General features: G+C 34.1%; 3 protein-coding genes across 3 annotated transcripts; 1 reads left to right on the forward strand and 2 right to left on the reverse strand.

Annotated features, from left to right (window-relative positions):
- Positions 1-230: 230 nt before the first annotated feature.
- Positions 231-3,305, reverse strand: LOC135797982 (uncharacterized). Its single transcript, XM_065310624.1, is given in 9 exon segments — positions 231-627; positions 630-722; positions 844-949; positions 1,008-1,302; positions 1,382-1,516; positions 2,000-2,093; positions 2,160-2,330; positions 2,521-2,701; positions 2,704-3,305. Coding segments are annotated over 9 exon segments (1,965 nt in total). The 5' UTR covers positions 3,280-3,305; the 3' UTR covers positions 231-313.
- Positions 3,306-4,086: 781 nt separating this feature from the next.
- On the forward strand, positions 4,087-7,651 carry LOC135798906 (phenoloxidase-activating factor 3). The gene is made up of 8 exons (XM_065311891.1): positions 4,087-4,374; positions 5,672-5,807; positions 5,903-6,087; positions 6,189-6,297; positions 6,498-6,679; positions 6,804-6,896; positions 7,272-7,459; positions 7,521-7,651. The coding sequence occupies exons 1-8, from the start codon at positions 4,305-4,307 to the stop codon at positions 7,641-7,643; spliced, it is 1,086 nt and encodes a 361-aa protein (XP_065167963.1). The 5' UTR covers positions 4,087-4,304; the 3' UTR covers positions 7,644-7,651.
- Positions 7,652-7,702: 51 nt separating this feature from the next.
- Positions 7,703-18,957, reverse strand: Dpp10 (Dipeptidyl peptidase 10). The gene is made up of 13 exons (XM_065311890.1): positions 18,827-18,957; positions 18,091-18,331; positions 13,412-13,625; positions 13,254-13,348; positions 13,060-13,187; positions 12,782-12,996; positions 12,455-12,725; positions 12,269-12,392; positions 11,977-12,206; positions 11,142-11,912; positions 10,928-11,085; positions 10,658-10,869; positions 7,703-10,302 (listed from the first exon to the last, which is right to left on the reverse strand). Exons 2-13 carry the CDS (start codon positions 18,118-18,120, stop codon positions 10,162-10,164), a joined length of 2,589 nt encoding a protein of 862 aa, XP_065167962.1. The 5' UTR covers positions 18,121-18,331; positions 18,827-18,957; the 3' UTR covers positions 7,703-10,161.
- Between the last annotated feature and the right edge of the window lie 510 nt (positions 18,958-19,467).

Genomic DNA, 19,467 nt, shown 5'->3' on the forward strand with positions numbered 1-19,467 from the left:
AATATTAAAAATACTAACATGGAGTGTTTTATATACTTTTCAAGTTGATAAAATATTAATACTAATGATAATTTTGTGTCATTGTGAGTGTCATCTTCTATTGTTAGTTTACAATACAATTCAGTACAATAGAATATAAGTTATCAGTTATCACATCGAATCATTACTAATTTAGTGTTTTTTGATAGTTTAGGAACGTTTAGACCTTTTTATACTAAATGCGCATGCGTAGTAGTTACTTACATCTAAATTGACATAAATGGGTGGAGCATACTTTCTATTTTTTAATTTAAACCTGTCTAAAATCTATATTTTATGAATTATTATAGTATGACAAACTAAAATTTCTTTCTCTTTTCCTATCGATTAATTCTGCAATGAAACAGATAACTCCAAGTGAATTTCCGATAATCAATATGGCGAATGCCCCCTGTACGTGTCCCCATTGTAGTTTTACGGGGACACTTGAACCATCCGCGTGATGCGCACCAAATTGAACGGCTTTCTGAATTTGGGGATTTAAATGTTTTGTTGCTACGCGATATTCCCACACGCCGGGTATTCCAGTCTGAGCTAAGACTAGAATGAAATTATCGATGGATGGCATCCATATTGATGACTTTTTGTCATTAAGACGCAATATTCCCAGTAGACGTCTTCATGCATTAGTTTTAATGATGCTGCGCCTTCTTCTGTTATGTAATCACCGATAGCAAATTGTCCTTGAAAAGAAAAAGAGAGATGTTTATTTTATTATTGTTATTTAAAAAAATACAGTGTAATTTAAAATTAACGACAAACGTCACCTTTTTTAACATTTGCATTTGAATTATTATAACTTACCAGCAGGTAATCTTTCAATTGAGAATGCAAATCTTTTGTTATTATATTTTCGTAGTCTTGGACCATCAGTTTTCACAAAACGCTCGACCAAAACATGATAATTGTACTAAAAATATTTATGTTTCAGTTTTAAGTATAAATGTGTCATAACCTCAAAATATTACTTCTTCAGCATCCATGATGGACATAATCCAGGCAATTGAAGTAGCTCCCCATTGAATACCACTGTCTACTAACTCCTGAACAGTGTTGATTGCTCCCTCGTATCTGGGAACAGTCATACTGCTTGCTAAACCACTGGAATAACTACTGGCGATTAGTAAACTGTAAAGAAACATGCAGCCATGCAGGAAATTTTTTGATTTTGTTGAATGCCCAAAACGATTAAATGCTTGCAGGAGAAATATTGATGCTGTGTCCAAGATTGATTCTTGAGCTAATCGAGTTGTAGAAACACGACTAAAATAAATTTAGGTTATAATAGGTTAAAATATCAATAGTTTATAGGTTATGTTAAAATGTAAAAGGTAAAACTTACTTTGGATCATTTTCATCTTGATTGTAATAATCCAACAGGGTTAAGACTATTGAGCAAACTAGGAATACAACACCAACTGCTATCCACATTTCATAGGTGAAAGAAAACAGAGGGACCAGCCATCCAGCTGCCAAACTAAAAATATATCTATACTAATATTATAAATGCGAAAGTCCTGATGTTTGTTACACTTTCACGCAAAAACTACTTAACCGATCATCATGAAAATTTGTACACATATTCTTAGTGGTCCCCGAATGGTTATAGGCTACTTTTTATTTAATAAAAAAATTATTTTTTAAATTAAATAAAGAAATTGTTTAGCCAATAATACCTCTGCATCTGGCTATTTGACTACTTTAACGCCATCTAGCATTCCAGCAATGAAACTCAAACCTAAGTACTATTGTATCATCACACTGTATTATCACACTGAATTACCGACAGCTACGTCAACATCAAATCCAATTGACTACACTATGGAGACTGTACTCTATACTAGCAACTTCATTATTTTAGATATTCGCGAGCGAAGCCAAGGGTTAAAGCTAGTAGACTATAATTTTAGTTACTAATTCATAAGAATAGATTTTATTTGTGTAGGAAAAGGTTACTTACTGAGGTGCTGGTGTTAAACATGTAATACCCGTCCTGACCACGGGTTTAGACAAGTCCAGATAACCATATTCATGAGCCCAAGTATACAGTGCAGCTAAGTAAAGCGAATTTTATTGTATTTTTTATAAAATCACGTATTCTGGTATTTTTAATAACTTACCTAAACCTACATCACCATTATCATACATAACATTCCCAAGAATACCATAACCAGTCCAATTATCATAAATCTCACCCCATTCGCCTTCCTCGTCGATAATATAAGTAGGTGTTAAATTGTATTGACGACTAAATTCTACAGCAATTTGTAGTTCAGTGCCCTCATTGAACTCTAAAATAATTTTAAAATTTTTATGAATTTTTAAACTAAATTTTTACACAAAAAGCATTCTATGTTCTTCTCCTAGCCTTAATCTATTTCTATACAAAAATTCATCAAAATTGGTTCAATATTATTAGTGAAAAAGGTAACACGCAAATAAAAAACACAGACACCCACTGAAATGTAATATTTACTATACCTGGAACACTATATGGCTTATACGTAAATGTAGCGATCTTAAACGGCCTCCCTTGACCATCACTCAATTTATCCGGATACAAATCAACCAATGGAAAACCATAACTTGTATTATTATACTCTTCATCCTCTTTATCATTATCACAATACCATGTATCCAAATGCATTACTTCCTGCGTACCTTCCTCATGCTTCCCAACAAATTTATGTGTATACATCTCAATAGAACACATTTTTCATTCAAAGTATTATTAAAACTATTAAATCCACCACTTTCACTTTCAGGACTTTCAGGACTTTCAGGATTCGTATATAACAGCAGTAAAAAATCAGCAATAAACTCCAATTCATTCAAATCAAAAATATCATTATCCGCAACATCAAATTTTTCTAAATTTTCATCATCCTGATTAGTATTATCATTTTTATTATTATTATTATTAACAATCACCAGATATCTTCTTGTATTAAACCGTTCCATCGTATAATATCTTATCGCTTTCTCAATTTGAACAATAGTAGCAGCAGTAGTATTAATCCTCTCAGTATAAATCAAAAATCCTTGACATCCAAAATAATTAAAAGCGATGGAATGATCAAATTTTCCATGCACGTCCACTTTCACTTGAATAATCGGCAGGGAAAAATTCACCTGCATCACATCAATAGAATTAAAAGAATCACTAAATATCAGAAGACATCGTGTATCCATGAAATACATTCGCAGAATATTATTAACAAAAATATTTAAATAATGCATAATTTAAGTTTTTGATTGTTTTTTGATGGTTTTTGATTGTAAAATGAATGCCCAACCTCTGTTTTTATACCAAAATGATGTTGATTCATGGTTATTCAGAAGTAAGAGATTCTTCAGATCATTTATTCAATGTTTACATGCTGGAAAACAAAAGAATACAAATATTGACAGGTAGAAATGTTTGACTAATTGATTATGTGTCTTTAGGTGATCAAATAGAAATGGAAAATGTGTATTTCAATATAGAACTAGGTAAAAATTAATTTTGTTATGCATCTACATCCGTTTATTTTTTATGTTTTATTTTTTATTTTTGTGAAACCTTGATTTGCATTTTAGTTGATTTCGAGCGTAAACAAGTTTGAAAGCAAAAAAATTGCAATGTTTAATATTTAATAAAATACAAGCACAAATACGCTACCTATAAACATTGTGTTACAATTGTTTAAAACTATGCATTGCAACATAAAAACATAAAAAATATTCGCTTTCAATTTAAATTTCAATAGAAAACATTTCATAACAAATTTTTTTCATCTTTTGTTATTTGCGAAAAATAAAATAAAAATAAATTTTACAGTTTACGGGAAAAATACGGGTTTTTATTAACAATTAGATTATTTACGCTTTTCGACAACTTTCGGCGATTTTTATTCGTTCATGCTCGAATAATAAATGTAGCAAATTGTATTGCCAATTAGTTACACGCGTGAAGAAATGTTAGGAAGGGTTTGTAAGCGTGATGTAATCAGCTATTCATCTCTTCGGTCGCCAAACGCGTGTGAGGTTTTTCTATTATAGATTTTGCATTTGTGTGGACCGCGTCGGAAATTATTACTTCATTGAAGTCGAGTTATGTGCGCGGCCGGCTGCTGGTTCGAGTACTCTAATAGTTTGGCATTGATAACAGTAGCGAATACATCGTCAGCATCACAATATAACAACAACGGCAAATAACTATCATTTTTACAGTGCTTGTGAATATAAAATATAGGAAAAAATTGAAAAAAACATTTAAAGTGAAGATGGAGTTAGTAAAAATAACAAATTTATTTATTAATTTTATTGTGTTATCAGCAATGATCAAAAGTTATGGTGAGTGCTATTTTGAATAAATGATTATTTGTTATTTTTCGTTTAAATTAATTTTACACTTTTATTTTATAATTTTTTATTAAATTATTTTTGAAATAATAAACTCATTACATAACAATTTTCTTAGTTAGAAGAATGTTTTTGGTTATTAAACACTTATTGTTATTATCGTGTCAACAACATACAAAAACGTATGTTCGGTACTTATACGGCAAGTCAAACCATTGGTTTCAGAAAAATAAGAATTTTTTTTTAAATTTTGTTTTCAAATATTTAATAACTCTTAAACTAATTCCAAATGTGTTCCTAAAATGTTATTATTACTTTAAAAATAACAATAGTTGCATGTTTTAAAACTAGGTCAAAACCACTAAAAAATAAACCACAAAAAATGAAATTATAAAAGATTCGTACGTGAGCAATATAAAATTGAAATTTGCTTATCGCTAATCGAAAATCGCATTCGATTGCAATCAGGGTTTTTTTTGCACTCGAATCAAGGTTTGGTCAGTACACCATGACTAACCTGAAACGTCAAATTTATTTTTATATTAACGTATCGCATCGTATCATTAGGCTATGCGTCAATATCCATAACTTCGACCTTGCGAAAAGTACAAAAATCAAGAGTAGTTAGGTTCGACGAAATTAATTAACGTGCTTTATTCCGATAAATACATTCTACGCTGGATGGAAAGTTATAATCATGCTTGTTGTTAGTCAATGTCAAAACAGCATCGAAATACTCGTACTCGTAGTACTGAGAATTACTAAAGTAATTATAATAATCAGTGAAAAAGTTTATTTACTTTAGCTTTACAAACAAATAGCAAAAATTTAAAATCCGGATAATTATTTATTTCTTAAGCTGTTAAACCATTTTTTTCATTAGTTTTGAAAGATTTGGTTTAAAACTTAGGTTAAACACTGTTCAACTGGTTGCATATATTATTTGACTGTATTTTCAACGTTATTTCTTATTTTAATCACTTTAATTGATAAATTTGATATAAAACGCGTATATTTTTGTATTAATTGAATGATTTATTAATAGTTTAATATAAAAGAAGGTGAGAAATTCCGAAAACTCAACATTAACGTCATAGTTTTTGCAAAAATATATTATTCATAACAATTTCCAACAAAACTGTCATTATGCCAATTAAAAGATTCATTCATAAATAAATAACAAACATGTTGACGAACCTTTAAAAAATGTTATATTTCTGTTTGTAAATATTATTATTGTGCTTTCTGTGTACTCATAAATTTGTATGAAATGATTTTTGTTGACCAGCACGAGCAGAAGGAACAGTCCTACGGAGAACATCGCGTGCCTCTAATTTCTGCTCGAATAATATGGTTTGTGTGCCGATATCATCGTGTCCGGTGCTGCGAGACATCATAAAAAACGAATGCGTAATCAATAACAGGTACATATATTGATTCCATTCAAACATTATCATAATTATATTATTTCTAAACAAAATACAACAAAAAAATAACAAAAAATAAAATAAAATTTTAGAGTATCTTCATTGGGTTGTGGATATCAAGGCTCCGGTCTTGTCTGTTGTCCACAAACAAGCCAAGCGACTAGTTTCAAAGATCATAAAACATCCGATGGACACGTGTGTGGGCAGACGGCGGTGCAAGGTGAAAACTACGAAGGAGTCGGGACGTATCCGTGGATTGCGCGCATCGGCTTCAAGAGTATGCTTATTATAGACTAATCACGCTTGATAATCAATCATTATTTGGCGATTACCTACCTATTGATGTTTGTTAATAAATCATATAAATTAACTTTGTAGATACGCAAAGTGGAGAAGTGAAGTATCCTTGCACAGGTTCAATACTCAATCGGCGTGTTATTCTTACAGCTGCTCATTGCGCATTGGCAAAATCAACAAATTTCAAATTGTGAGTAATTAGTTATTAATTATGTAATATTTAACATGTACAAGTTGAATATTTACGTTTTTATGAATTTTAAACTTGAAAAAAGTTAATGTTTGATTTGCGGTATAAAAACAGAGCAAAAATTAATTATTTATTTGTTTATGGTTAAAAATAATAATTAAATATTATTAATTTATTTATTTTTGAATAAATATTTTTAGATATAATGTTAGAATTGGTGAATACACAACAAATTCCGATATTGATTGTGGTGAAGAGTTTTGCGGCCTTCCAAATCAGGATATACAAATTAGTCATGTTATTATCCATCCCAACTATGAGAAACAATCGTATAAAAATAATATTGCGTTGATTGTATTAAGATCCGCAATGAATTTTTCAGGTGAGTTGTTTTTTTAAATTTAATTTAGAAAATTAGAAATTTTAAATTAATATTAACGGTACATCATTCAAAATTAAATTTTAAGTTGTCAAATAGATTGTTTATGTGTGTGTGGTGTGTTTAGTTACTTCACAACCGATCTGCTTACCGGAATCATGGTCTGTCACCAGCAGTAATGGGATTCTAGTCGGCTGGGGCAAAACCGCCGGCCAAACTGGTAATAATTCAATTTTAAACATGCAATTATACAATTTTATTTCATATTAGATTTTTATCAAGTGAAAATGATTAAGTTAAGTGAAAATATAGGTCAGTAATTTAAGATTCAATCTTATTCGTTAGCATACATTTTTGGTTATGTAAATGCGTGTAATGTGTGTTGCCTAAGTGAAAGTAATATTAGATTTTTATAAAAATTTAATAGAAAACACAGAAATCATCAAAAATACCAAAAATGTTAACACAAATTAATTTATAAATTGATGAACCTTTTATGCACAACTATTCAAGTTTCAACTCTTAATATAGGCAACTTGTTCAACATCAATACTAACATAACCCATTTTCATAACTAATTCTTTTATTATTCTAGTAACGATATATAAACAACAAGTTTTACACTTACCAATCACAAATCTAAGAAAATGTGCAAACGTCTACGGAAATACTTTACCAATCACCGATAATCACCTGTGTGCTGGCGGAGAATTAGGACACGATGCTTGTTCAGGTTTCGGAGGTGCTCCCTTGATGATTCAACAAGGCGATACTTACTACCAAGTAAAATAATAAACCACACAACAAATAAACACTAATAACCTCAAATAATCTATATTTTTAGATTGGTATTCTTTCTTTTGGATCTGATCAATGTGGAGCTCAGGGAATACCAAGTGTTTACACAAATGTTAGAAAATACGTAAATTGGATCAAAGAAAACATTCCAGTAATTTATAATAACTAAACTACAAAAGTTTAATAATAATAATGATACTAATAATATAAGTTAGGTTATAATAAATGTTTATTGTAGAGTCTACTAAATTTTATTTATATAAGTTATAAGTAATAATTGATTACTTATGATTTTAGTTTTAAGTTTAAAAGATAAATACAATAAGGTTTGTAATTCTGTAAAGGTTTTGTTTCATTCAATATCGTTAATTAATAATTAGCTATGTTACAATGAAGAAACTGGAGCTAAAGTGCTTAATTATTGTATTAATTAACAAGGTTTCAAAGTGTCTATCCTTAACCATCATAAAAACCGTTAAAATCCAAAGAAAATGCATTTTTTGATGGTTAAAGATAAAGTATAGTATTCTATTCACGCATAATATGCGCTGATTGAATAACAAGTTTTTTCAAATTTGTGAATCACTTAGCAAATGCAATAAAACACAAAATTCAACAAATTTCATGTTTACAATTCAACTAGTTAAAAAAATATCTTGGAAGTTTTGATTGTACACTATTTTAATGCATATTTATCGAAGCATTCAAATTGAAGGTTAGAGCTGTGCGTCAACGTATATAGGCAATCAAACTAACAGCAAACACTTTGTTTGTTACCCGCAAGTAGAAAAATCAATAAACACAGACAGGAAACGCTTAATTATCACATGTCATGTCATAATTAGATAACAAAATATAGACTTTATGCGTTAGACAAAATAATCTTCAATCAGGTGTAATATATATTAGTTTATGTACATGACCCATTTAAATTGCACTTAGATTGACCAAATTTCTCTCACAAATCAGGAAACACCGATACCAACACAAACAAGGTCGAGATTGATTTATATTTTCATCTTTGTTCTTTGTTTACTTTACAGCCATTGTGACGAGTTTTTATATCATCATTGAGAATCATTGTGAATGTGTGACACGCTTTATTCATTAGAGATTTTAGTAGAGTAGATTTAGTAAAGGTTTTTTAAAAGGTTTCTTATTTAGTATGTGGATTGTGTGTGTGTGTGTGTGTGTGGGTCAAACACAAAAATATCTCTCCACGATTTACGATAAAATGCATTGTTTTTACACATTCGTAATTTTTGAATTGGACCCAAGTATTTTTAGTCACTTTGATTTTCTTGTTTTCTTTAAGATTTACATTGGTTTAATAACAAGTTTATTTGTAATTTTAATTTACACCAACTAAGGTAGTTAAAATAGTTTTATTTCGCTAAAAATATTTTGTTTTAACCTACGAAAAGGGAAGTTCAAAATGTTTTTTGAGGTTATTTTTAAAACTTTTGCTGCTAAAGTTAATTTTTTGCATAGAAATTGTTTGCAGTTTGTGAAATTAGTTAATTACAGTTTATGTCATAACTAGTAATATTATTGGTCTCATTATCTATATATGGTGTATTTATATCAGCTAGAACCAAATTTACTAAAGCCGCCATTGCGGAGATGTCAGAAACTGCAATATTGGTTGCCTACTTGTCAAAACTTAATAAGTTCAACACCAGATGGAGTAGCAGTTATTTCTACTTCACTTTGAGTGAATTATGGCGCATAAAATAAAAGATTAAAACTTTCTGCGCATGCGCAGCTAAAATTCATTGTTATGTTTACTGATTAATCGCTATCTTTGATTGACTAGACGTGCACTATTCATGTTTTCTTAAAATTCTCTTAACGATAACTGGAAATATAAACTGGATATGTAAATGAGAATATTTTTTGTCCGTAGATAATACTGTAAAGTCCAAAGATATAGAATGTAACACAGAACTATGACTAAGAGTTAAACGTTAAAATTGCTTTCGTATTGTGTTGCACGAGCTCAAAGTTCAGCTAGTTATCAAATTCATTTATTATTGGAGATCTATGTTCTTCATCATCGTTAAATTTAATTTACTCGTCGAAAATTATTGCCCTTCTTCGGTTATACACTGAGTATAATTAACGATTGTATTCGGATTGTTTTTCGAGCGCGCGTGCGCGCCGTGCGCTAGATTTAAGTAGTGTTTTTTTTTTCATCATCATTATTAATGAGTGTATACGGAACCACGACACAAAAAAAATTTGGCACTTGCATCACTTAAAAAACATCCGAGTATCGACGTGTGGATGTTTTTCAAACACATACGACGTTCTTATCGACACATGGTAAATCGGTACAAAAACAACGAATCTCTGGCTCGCACCTCTGCCGCAAAACAAGCCGGGACCGGAAAGAGCCCGGACACAGAACCCGTAATGAGAAGGAGGGTTATTCTCTCAAGTATTTAACTATTATGTACATTGTTATGTACAATATATTTTTGGGTTTTGGTTTGTGTTGAGTATTTTTTTGCGAAGGGAATATTTACACAGACATGATTCGCTTCCGGTGTCGATATTTGTAGGTTATAGTCACGAATCAACAAGATATATTTCTAGAAAAGGCTTGTTCCGTTCAATTGTTTCAAAAATTGAAAAGGTTAAGGGTTGTCAAGTGCGCACGCGCCGCTTGGCGGTCTTGAAGTGGGTTACTCACCGCCGCCGCTCATTAATCCCGCTTTTGTTTCGGGCGGCACTTGTTTCCGGAAGCAATCGTCGAAGAACTGGCCCATTGAACGGTAGAGGTGTTTTTTAACTCCTCCTAAACTATGACTTTCATCAGGGTACATCTGAAATTATAAAAAATTGCAATTTTTACTTCAACTTATATATTTTTATAATATTAATTAGGAACTAATATTTTTTAAATAGAAATTTATAGATTATGAAAAGACCTATCGATTGACACTTGAATCAACTTTGTAGCTCATCTGAGTCAAAAGTTATAGCAAAAAATAGTTTGAAAAAATGAAGAAACGTATCTAACCTAAAAATGAACCTAACCTTTTTATTTTCTGTCGCGCGCAATTATACAGTTCTAATATATGCTACCAAATTTACTCATTCTTTAGCTATTCAATGATATAATTATATTTTTGCATTGTTGCGTCAAATAATCAATAATTTCTAATTGGTTCCACTAACTTGTTGTCTGAATAGCACTCCAGCATCAGATAAAGCCTTGACAAGCGCCATCGATTGTTGCAGATGCACGTTATCATCAGCAGTGCCGTGTATCAAGTAGAACATTTTGTCCTTCAACAGATGCGCCTTTTTGCACACGTCCGCCTCGTCGTAACCCTTGTAGTTGTCGGTCACGTTCGGTAAACCCATGTAACGCTCCGTGTAAGCAGAATCTGCCCCCAAAAAATACATTTTCAACAAAAACCAACAAAATTTCAACTTGAATCTCACCATAAAGTTTCCAATTTGTGACAGGCGCAACGGAAACCGCACAATGAAAGACATTTTTCGTGCTGGCCAAGGCCAAGGCCGACACAAACCCGCCGTAACTCCATCCCCAAACCGCCACACGTCGATTGTCCACGTAATGTAAGTTGTCCCGCAAGTACCTAGAGAATGATTGAAAAAGTTAGTTCCGAAAGTTGCGGTTGCGACAACTACCTACTCGGTTACTTCCAACTGGTCAGACACTTCCACCGTGCCGAGTTTATAGTAAACTTGATGCAACAGTTTGTGGCCTTGACCGCCCGACCCGCGCCCATCGATTTGAGCGACGATGAAATCTTTATTTCCGGTGAGGTATGTGTTCCAATCAATGCGCCAGCGCTCCGTCACTAATTGACTCCCGGGGCCGCCGTAAACTTGCACCACCAGTGGATACCGTGTTATCTCATCCTCTCTCAACCCAGGCGGAAGAATGAGTCTTACGTGCGCTTCGTGTTCATCCGAAATCTGAACCAGGAAACTTTTCACTTGTGGCATTGCCATCTTGGCCACACGTTCCCTTAAAGCAGTATTATTCTGCAACACCATGATCAATTTAGGTTTCGGGAGGGTTGCTTTATACAAGATACTCGTAGGTATTCCAGGACCCAAACATTCCAGGACATAATAATTGGGTACTGTTGGGCTAAAAATGGCGTTGTGATAGAGGCAAGGTGGTTCAACAACATTGGTCTTCTTGGGTTTCTTCTTTTTCCTCCGTGGGGCAGGTGTAGTTGTGGGTTCATCTTCAGACCAGTCATCATCCCATGGTTTACTCCTCGGAACCAAGGGTAAATCTTCCACATAGAAGGGAGGTAACGTAGGTGTTGGTTCCGGGACGCAGGTTAAACACACTGGTGGTTGAAGAGAAGCCCCGGATCTAGGTGGAACGGAAGCAACGCGGTAGAGGTGTTGCTGGCCGGGTTTTCCTTCGGGAATGCCTAGAAAGTAACTAAACAGCAACGTGGCGACATTAATGTATCGTAAAATCCTCGCGCAAGTGGTTGAAGACTCACATCACGTCGTTGGAGTGGTCCCAGGCGAGTATTCGCGTCACTTCGTACCTCCCGTGAGTCAGCGAGAGGGTGCGTCGTTTTGAGATGTTCACTTCGATCGCATGGCGGAAGTATCCCGCTGGGCCGTCTTTAACCGGTGCGACTGTTATGTACTTAGCGCTATCCGGACTGAACAAAGGACTGTCACCCATATCTACCCAACCCTCTCCATCACCCGAAACTCTTTGAGTCTTTAGAATTAAAAAATCACCAAAAATGTCAAATCTAACCTCAATATGTTTTTGGTACTTACTTCAACACAATGCCAAACCGGAGTTTTGCAAATGGAGACTATCGAGAGGTTCTGAGCACGGTTCAACCAAACCACCGATATTTCAGTTGAGCTTATCCATGATACGGCGGTAAAATAATATTCTCTACACAGAATAAAACTTAGGTTAACCTAACCTAACCTAAAAGGGATAAGAGATAAACTTACTGATTGTGTAGCTGCATTGGTGGTTTAACTTCCCGCATGCGAATGTTGCTTCGATCCGCAAGGTCCGCCAGTGTGAGAGTAACCTGTGGATTGCGCGTGCCTGGCTTCGGATACCGCAGAGATCTAATATCCGGATAGAGACGTCCTTCACCGCTGGATCCGTACCAAGGAAAACGCAGTTCCTCAACAAGACTATCGTTGAACGTAGCAAAAACCAACATGTGACCATCTGCTGACATCCATATCGCACTGTTGCTCCCAAGTATCTCCTCTAAACCCGCAATAATTACACCTTTGCAGATAAAGCAAAGTGATTAATTTGCTTACCCTCATAGAGCCAATCCGGAACACCATTGCTAACAACCCCCGGCACTGCATTGCTCGTAACACGGTATTCGTTGTGGGAAAGCGGAGCTGGTCGATAGTAAATGTCATAATTCTGGACAATAATCAGGCCGTGGTCGCGCGGTGCCCATTCAGCCAACAAGAGAAACGGATGCTGTTCTTCGGTTTCGGGTAGTGGTCGCACCGGATATTCACTCCTATAGTAATCACCACAACCACACATACAGATCATATATATTACATTGATTAATTAAATTTACCTTGTGGCGATATCATAAACCAAATATTGCGCCAGATAGGAATATCGAAAGAGCTTTTTGACGTTTTGAGCCAGCAGGAGATATCGTTGATCCGGCGAGAGTGTAAATCGGGCAGGATTCAATCGTTGCTGTTAAAACCCACAAAATCCACACTCAAAAAAAATTTCATCCGGAATAAATCCTGATTAACTTACATAGGTTTGATTGGACATGAGTGAGCGCACTTTCAGAGTCGTCACGTTCATTAAACTAATCCCACCGAATTCATCTTTGTATATCAGCTCATCAGCTGCGGAGAAAAAAAATATAAAAGGGTTTTGAATGGGTTTTATCTGGCGTTGTGGGTGCTTACATGTAACCCAAGTGCCATTGAAGCGCAGCGGTTGAAAATCATGGCCGAGAATGTCCTGCAGTTTGAAGCGATTACCCTTAATCCTTGGACCTTCATCGGGCGGGGTGAGTAACACGACAGAGGTGACGATCAATGCCAGCACCATCACGATCACCATTAGCGCGATAAGAATACCGCGCCAGTTGCGCTGGTTCGTGTTGCTCGACACCAGCTCCTTCAAAAAGCAATACACAAACGCATGTAGATTCCGCTTGAGCTGACAGTGCGAATGGCCGCAGCTGTAATTAATGATTTTCTCGAGTGCTCATTAAATGTAACTTATTGTACTCGCATATATGTATTCTGTTTGTATTTCTAGCACTGTAATTACATTCCGGATGGATGAATTGTTCCATTGTGCATTGTTGTGTTTCTTTACAGTCGGAATAAGTATAAGAGTATTTATTTGTTACTTTTATTAAATTGAATAGAATTCAGGAATCAATTGTTGAAGCGCTTGAGTTTTACTTTTGAAAAGAGTTGAAATTGAAGACATTATCGCGAGTCAGCAAGGCGGGTTGACGTTCGCCAACTTCCGCGAATGAATCCTATTTTAATTAAAATTTCTAATCCGTGCGAGATTGCATGCCATTAATTAAATTTATAGCTTTTAAAGCGTCTCTGCATAACTTAATTATGCAGGGTTGAAGATTTTAAGCCTTATTTGTGTGGAATTTGTTAAAAACAGTGCTTTACGGAGCATAAAAACATAAAAAACATAAAATTACTCTAATTTTGAGAATTATTAGCATTTTAGCGAATAAATTTAAGTAATATAGTTAATTTATTATTGGTATTCGTAATAAAATGGTAAATTTAATAAAAATTACTCATACAGCAAAAACATGGTTATAGATATATAAAACAAACACAGATGTCGCTAGATGATACAATTTCTATACAAAAAACAATGTCGTGTTAGTTACACCTCTTATAACTCAAGAACGCCTGAACAGATTTTGATGATCTATGCTTTATTAGATTAATCATCTTCTCGAATAGCAGAATAACTATTAAAATATAAAAAATATGATTGAATTGCACTAAAATTGCTAAATATTATAATAATAGTGACACCTGAAACCTACGCACCTCAAATTTTCTTCCACATTACTAAATTATTATAATAAATGTAACATTCACGTGTTTCCAATACTTTTGACATTATTACATCCACGTTACAACTTGTAATTCAAGAATGGCGTGTACACAAAGCTCAAGTACACGAGAAAAAGCGAGCAAACGAGAGAAAAAGATGGAATACGCACGACAGGCCACGATGACTTTAATTCTATTATTAATTCCATTATGTGCCTGTGCTTGAGTGGCAGCCTGATCTTTTCATCCTGCGATCAATATCAATATAATTTCTAATTGGAACGAAATAAAATTGCCTACAGAGGCAAAAAAAAAGTTAATTGAAAAGGTGGAACACAGTAGATACTTAATTTGCATTTCAATCAATTTCAATTAAAAGCGAAGAAAATTAAAACAAGCTTCCATGGAAGTCCAAAGCTAACACATAGGTATAAAGAATAATAACCCGCCGAAGTCTGTTCATCAATCTTGGCCGGTGGAGTTTTTTTTGTTCTTGCGCATTAATGCGGAGACCGAACTGGTGGAAATCCTAGTTGACAGTTTAATTTGCACTAAAATGAGGATCACGTTTGTCTGGACTTCTTTAGCAGCAAAAACTTTTGGGAATAAATCATTAGAACAATCAACTAGGAATTAAGAGTTTGTATTAAGTTGAATAGAATTTACTTTCACCTGAGGTATAAAAAATTATGGGGAGTTAAAAAATGATATATTTGGAGAACTTATCCAAAAATTTAAGTAAAAAAATTGAAGTTAGAGCCATAATTAGTTATAATATCTAAAAAACAACTTTCATCCCTAATTTCACCCCTTTAAAGTGTCACTTTTGCAACAAAAAGTAGCTTATGTCAATTTCCATTTACTAATCTGTCATTATACAAAAATTATAAAAATATCTTCCGTAGTTTAGCCGTGAAAATGGCACAAACCGACAAAATCAAATTTTTTTGACTTAAAATCTTAATATAAATTGTGTTCCTTCATATTTTTTCCAAAAACTATTTCCTAAAAGTTTTAAATTTCTATTGAAATACTTTTTAGATAAATTTCTTAAATTTTTAGTAGCCCTAGGCTGTAAATACTAAGAAATAATATTTCTGCACTTAAAACAATTTCCCTCAATATTACACATACCCTTCTGCTCCAGTTTCTCGCACAAGCAATCAACAATCTTCAATCTTGTGATCTATTTCGAAATTCTGTCGACCGACACATGCCATCGAGTAACTCAATATCCAACAATATAAAAGTCGAGGTCGAAGTGATAAAAATAACTTCCATTAAGCCCGAAAGTCTGCTCTTCAGCGCTCCGCTCGTCCCGGTGCCGGGAACCAGCGTGCACACGCGTTTCATTTTCATTTTCTATTTTCTACAGTTCACATTTTTTACTCTTCGCCATTAGATTACAATCGCATTAGAATCAAGCACGATTAACACCCAAAGTTAACCGTGTTCCACGCTGTCATCCATATATAACTTGGGCTATAATTAAATATGTATAATTGCGTTAAAACTTTATCAGTTTGCCGATGCCTACCACCGTAGGCGGCGTCTATTCCTGCGCGAGCATGAATGTGGTATTGTGCACACGGCGTGTGGACGTGAATGAAACTTCGGAATTAAATCGCTGATAAAGGCCGGCGATGTGTGAGTGTGTTCAATTCTGGTGTGTAGGTGAGTTGAAAGCCAAGGTACAAGGACGACAGATAATCGAGTTTAAACAAATCAATACCGGGCGGCTAATTTAATTCATGACTTGGGTATAATCGTTTGCTGCCTGCGGAAGGATTTAAATCTAATTAATTATGTAGATACGTTTCACACACAATTTTAATTGATGCGTAAAATTAATTAAAAGTAAATATACTTAAAAAGTTTTTGTATTTTTTGTGTATGTTCCGCCTATTTTTGTACTGCGCATGCGTGAGTGACTTTAACTGGTAAGTCAAGTATATGATTAGTTTTACGATGTTTATGATTACCCAACGGCTTTATTTTTTAGATTTTTCTGCAAAATAAATTGGATACATAAAAAAAATGTGAAAAAAATAATTTTTCTTGTTAATCGTGTTTTCTATTTTCCCTGTTTACAAATCTATGTAAATTCATGATCCCACACTGTAACCCAACATGCACGCATGCATATTAAGTCGAAACGAATGCACGAGAGCGCAAAAGCGCCCGCCTGCTTGTGCTTTAGTCACCCACTTTCGCCGTGAATCGATAATTGGGAAGAGAGAAGTCTGCCCCTGTTTATGCCGCTGCTTCTGAAAAGAGCGCGCACGGGGGTTGCTCCCAATGTGTGTGTGTGTGTGTTGGGCATACACGCCAACATTACCTACACTAACAACGCCTTTGCCGCTGCCACCGCCGCTGGAAATCGTCTCATTCGACGTGCGAAAAGATGTTGCCCAGCACGCGAACGACATAAAACAGCAACTCCCTGATGTCGACCAATTTCGGCGCTGGCGAGACTCCGAATGGTAATGACGTTTAATCGGAAGCAATTCGAGTATATCAAGTGAATGTATACGATAAAATTATCTTGCATTTCATTTCACACAAACTACACGACAAGAAATAAAAATAAAGTAAAAATAGAAAAATAAAAAAAAAAAAAAAAAAATGGAAAAGTTGAATTTATTTGAGAAAAATGGTATTTTTTGGCAAAAATTCAATTTGGACGTAATGTATTGTTAAGGTGGACGTGATGAAAACCGGGAGGACTAAAGAGAAAATAGAGAATATTGATTGCGATCATTGGCAAGCGGCCATCAATCTCATGCGGAATTAGATGGTGTTGACTTTCCCAAAACTACTATTCAACAGGCACGCAGGAGACAACGTCTCTTTTTGCTAATGCAGTCAATAATGGACCTACTGATCTATTGTTTTGACAATTGATTTGTTTAAATGTCTTTCACAGTTCTTTCGTAACATAATAATACAAATATGTAGCACACGATTCGATTTTTCATCAAAAAATAGACAAAAATGTGTTTTTTGCAAAATTTTGAGAAAAACCAGTTCTTATTTATAAAGAAAAACTAAAAAATCTAAAAACCAAATTAAACAAAACTTTCTTAAAATATTATCAATAATATGTTCCAAATCTACCGATTTTTCCATCAAAAATATCAAAAAACGACTTTTTTGCTAAAATTTTTGAAAAAAATGTCCAAAAAAAACTGAACATATTTGAATCATATTTATATAATACTTTAATAACAAAATATTATTATTATGTATTACACATAATATTTTTTTGCCCAAAACAATTAAATCACAGCTTTTTGCCAAATTTTGCAAAAAAACGTTCCTAAAAATGATTAATAGATACTTTTACGACTTTTCTCAAAAAAACTAGTTAACCTAGAATCAAACAAGTATATAAAGATACCCAGTGTAGTTTACCACTTCCCCAAGCATTCGCGATAAGAACATCAATAAAAATAATGTCAGCGTGCTTGACTGACATTTACCACCGAGTGTTTTTTCCAACCTGTGCGTGTTTTTATGCATGTAAAAGATGTGTAACTAACCTCATCGTCAAAATTATCGTGATCAGCCATCTGTGCGCGAAAATGCTCACGCCGTTGTTTGCGTCGCGCTTAATTAAGGCCGCTCTCGGCAGGTCGCGTAATTCTCCAAGGAAACCTTAGCCCGATGGCGTGATGATGCCCATTTGTTGTTCGCACGTACGACGATTACGCAATGCGAACATGCTTGTTATTTCCGAAACACCGCCAGAATCCTTTCATCTTCAATAGAATTTATTTTTCCCTGCAACAGAAAAAGTCATCATCCGAATATTATTACTCTTTTAATATAAAGTTGATGTGAATGTGATATGAATGCGAATATGAACACGGCGAGAAACAGTCGCGTTTCTTTTTATTTTATTTCGATCGATAAGATGTTTTATTTGATGGAGCGGAACAATAAAAGCCAGTTATTTATGGCCTTTCTCACGTGACTGAGCTTTTGTAACTTTGCAAGTTTAGCCGCGACGGGGTCGTTTTCTTCTTTTGTGATCGGAGCAATGAATCATTAACGCCAAATCCGCACATTTCGCACAATAGGTGAATATTTATTTCAAAAACAACAAAAATTCATTAAATATTCAAAGCATCACACAACCATTGATTAACTATTAATATTTTACAAGGTATAATCGTATAATTTTATTTATTAAAGCTTTAAATTGCATGACATTAATATTTTCTGTTTTATTGATTAAACTATTATTGGGACGATAAAATAAATAATAATGCTTACCTTATATTAAGTTATTGCAGATATTTGTTGTTTGTGAATTGGTAATTCCGGGTTACTGTGCAGGAATATTACGGCGGTGTTGGCGGCGGTGACGGCGGCAGAAACGCGTCCACAGTGCGCGGTCTCGCGAGCAGGACTGGCGGCTGGCAGCCCGGGATATTGAACGCAAGCGCCCTACCGCAATGTTTATCGTCGCGTATGTATTTGCCATTCGAAATTCAGAACACAATCGTGCCTACAAGACTACAACCCCTAACGCACAATCGGTTTTATATGTGTTTTTCTTTGTTTGTTTGTTACAAGCACTACAGGTGATGTAGTAAATCGCGTTGTGAATTATTTATTGCTGAAAATTGAAGGCTTTAAAAGAGATGAAAGGGTGAAACTAAAAAATTGGTTAAGCACTAAACGGGTAGGCAAATAAGCGAGCAGATTGATGTGTCCGGTTGTGCGTATGACTCTGAAAGGATGATTTATGATGCGGACGAGTTGTGGAGGCGCCGGGCTTTTGGTAAAAAATTTAATCATTTGCGACGAGAGGATGAAAAATGACCAAAAATAGATTTGTATTGTAGAAAATTCAATATTGACTAAAATTGAGCTACTTTTTTAATTAAAATGAAAATTTATGTTAAATTATT

The sequence above is a fragment of the Atheta coriaria genome, unplaced genomic scaffold (assembly GCF_025399875.1).
Source record: "Atheta coriaria isolate IRGN ID8LTWV9N9 unplaced genomic scaffold, Caltech_Dcor_3.1 hic_scaffold_9_pilon, whole genome shotgun sequence".
Taxonomy (NCBI): Eukaryota; Metazoa; Arthropoda; class Insecta; order Coleoptera; family Staphylinidae; genus Dalotia; species Dalotia coriaria.

Excerpts from the sequence above, each read along its gene's own strand:
- Dpp10 (XM_065311890.1), bottom strand. The coding sequence starts at position 18,120 with ATGGCTGATCACGATAATTTTGACGATGAG. Across the intron at positions 13,349-13,411 it reads CAATGGCACTTGGGTTACAT|CTGATGAGCTGATATACAAA; the intron begins GTAAGCACCCAC and ends TTTTCTCCGCAG. Across the intron at positions 12,207-12,268 it reads CGGTTTGGCATTGTGTTGAA|ACTCAAAGAGTTTCGGGTGA; the intron begins GTAAGTACCAAA and ends TTAATTCTAAAG.
- LOC135798906 (XM_065311891.1), top strand. The coding sequence starts at position 4,305 with ATGGAGTTAGTAAAAATAACAAATTTATTTATTAATTTTATTGTGTTA. Across the intron at positions 4,375-5,671 it reads AGCAATGATCAAAAGTTATG|CACGAGCAGAAGGAACAGTC; the intron begins GTGAGTGCTATT and ends TTTGTTGACCAG. Across the intron at positions 5,808-5,902 it reads GAATGCGTAATCAATAACAG|AGTATCTTCATTGGGTTGTG; the intron begins GTACATATATTG and ends ATAAAATTTTAG.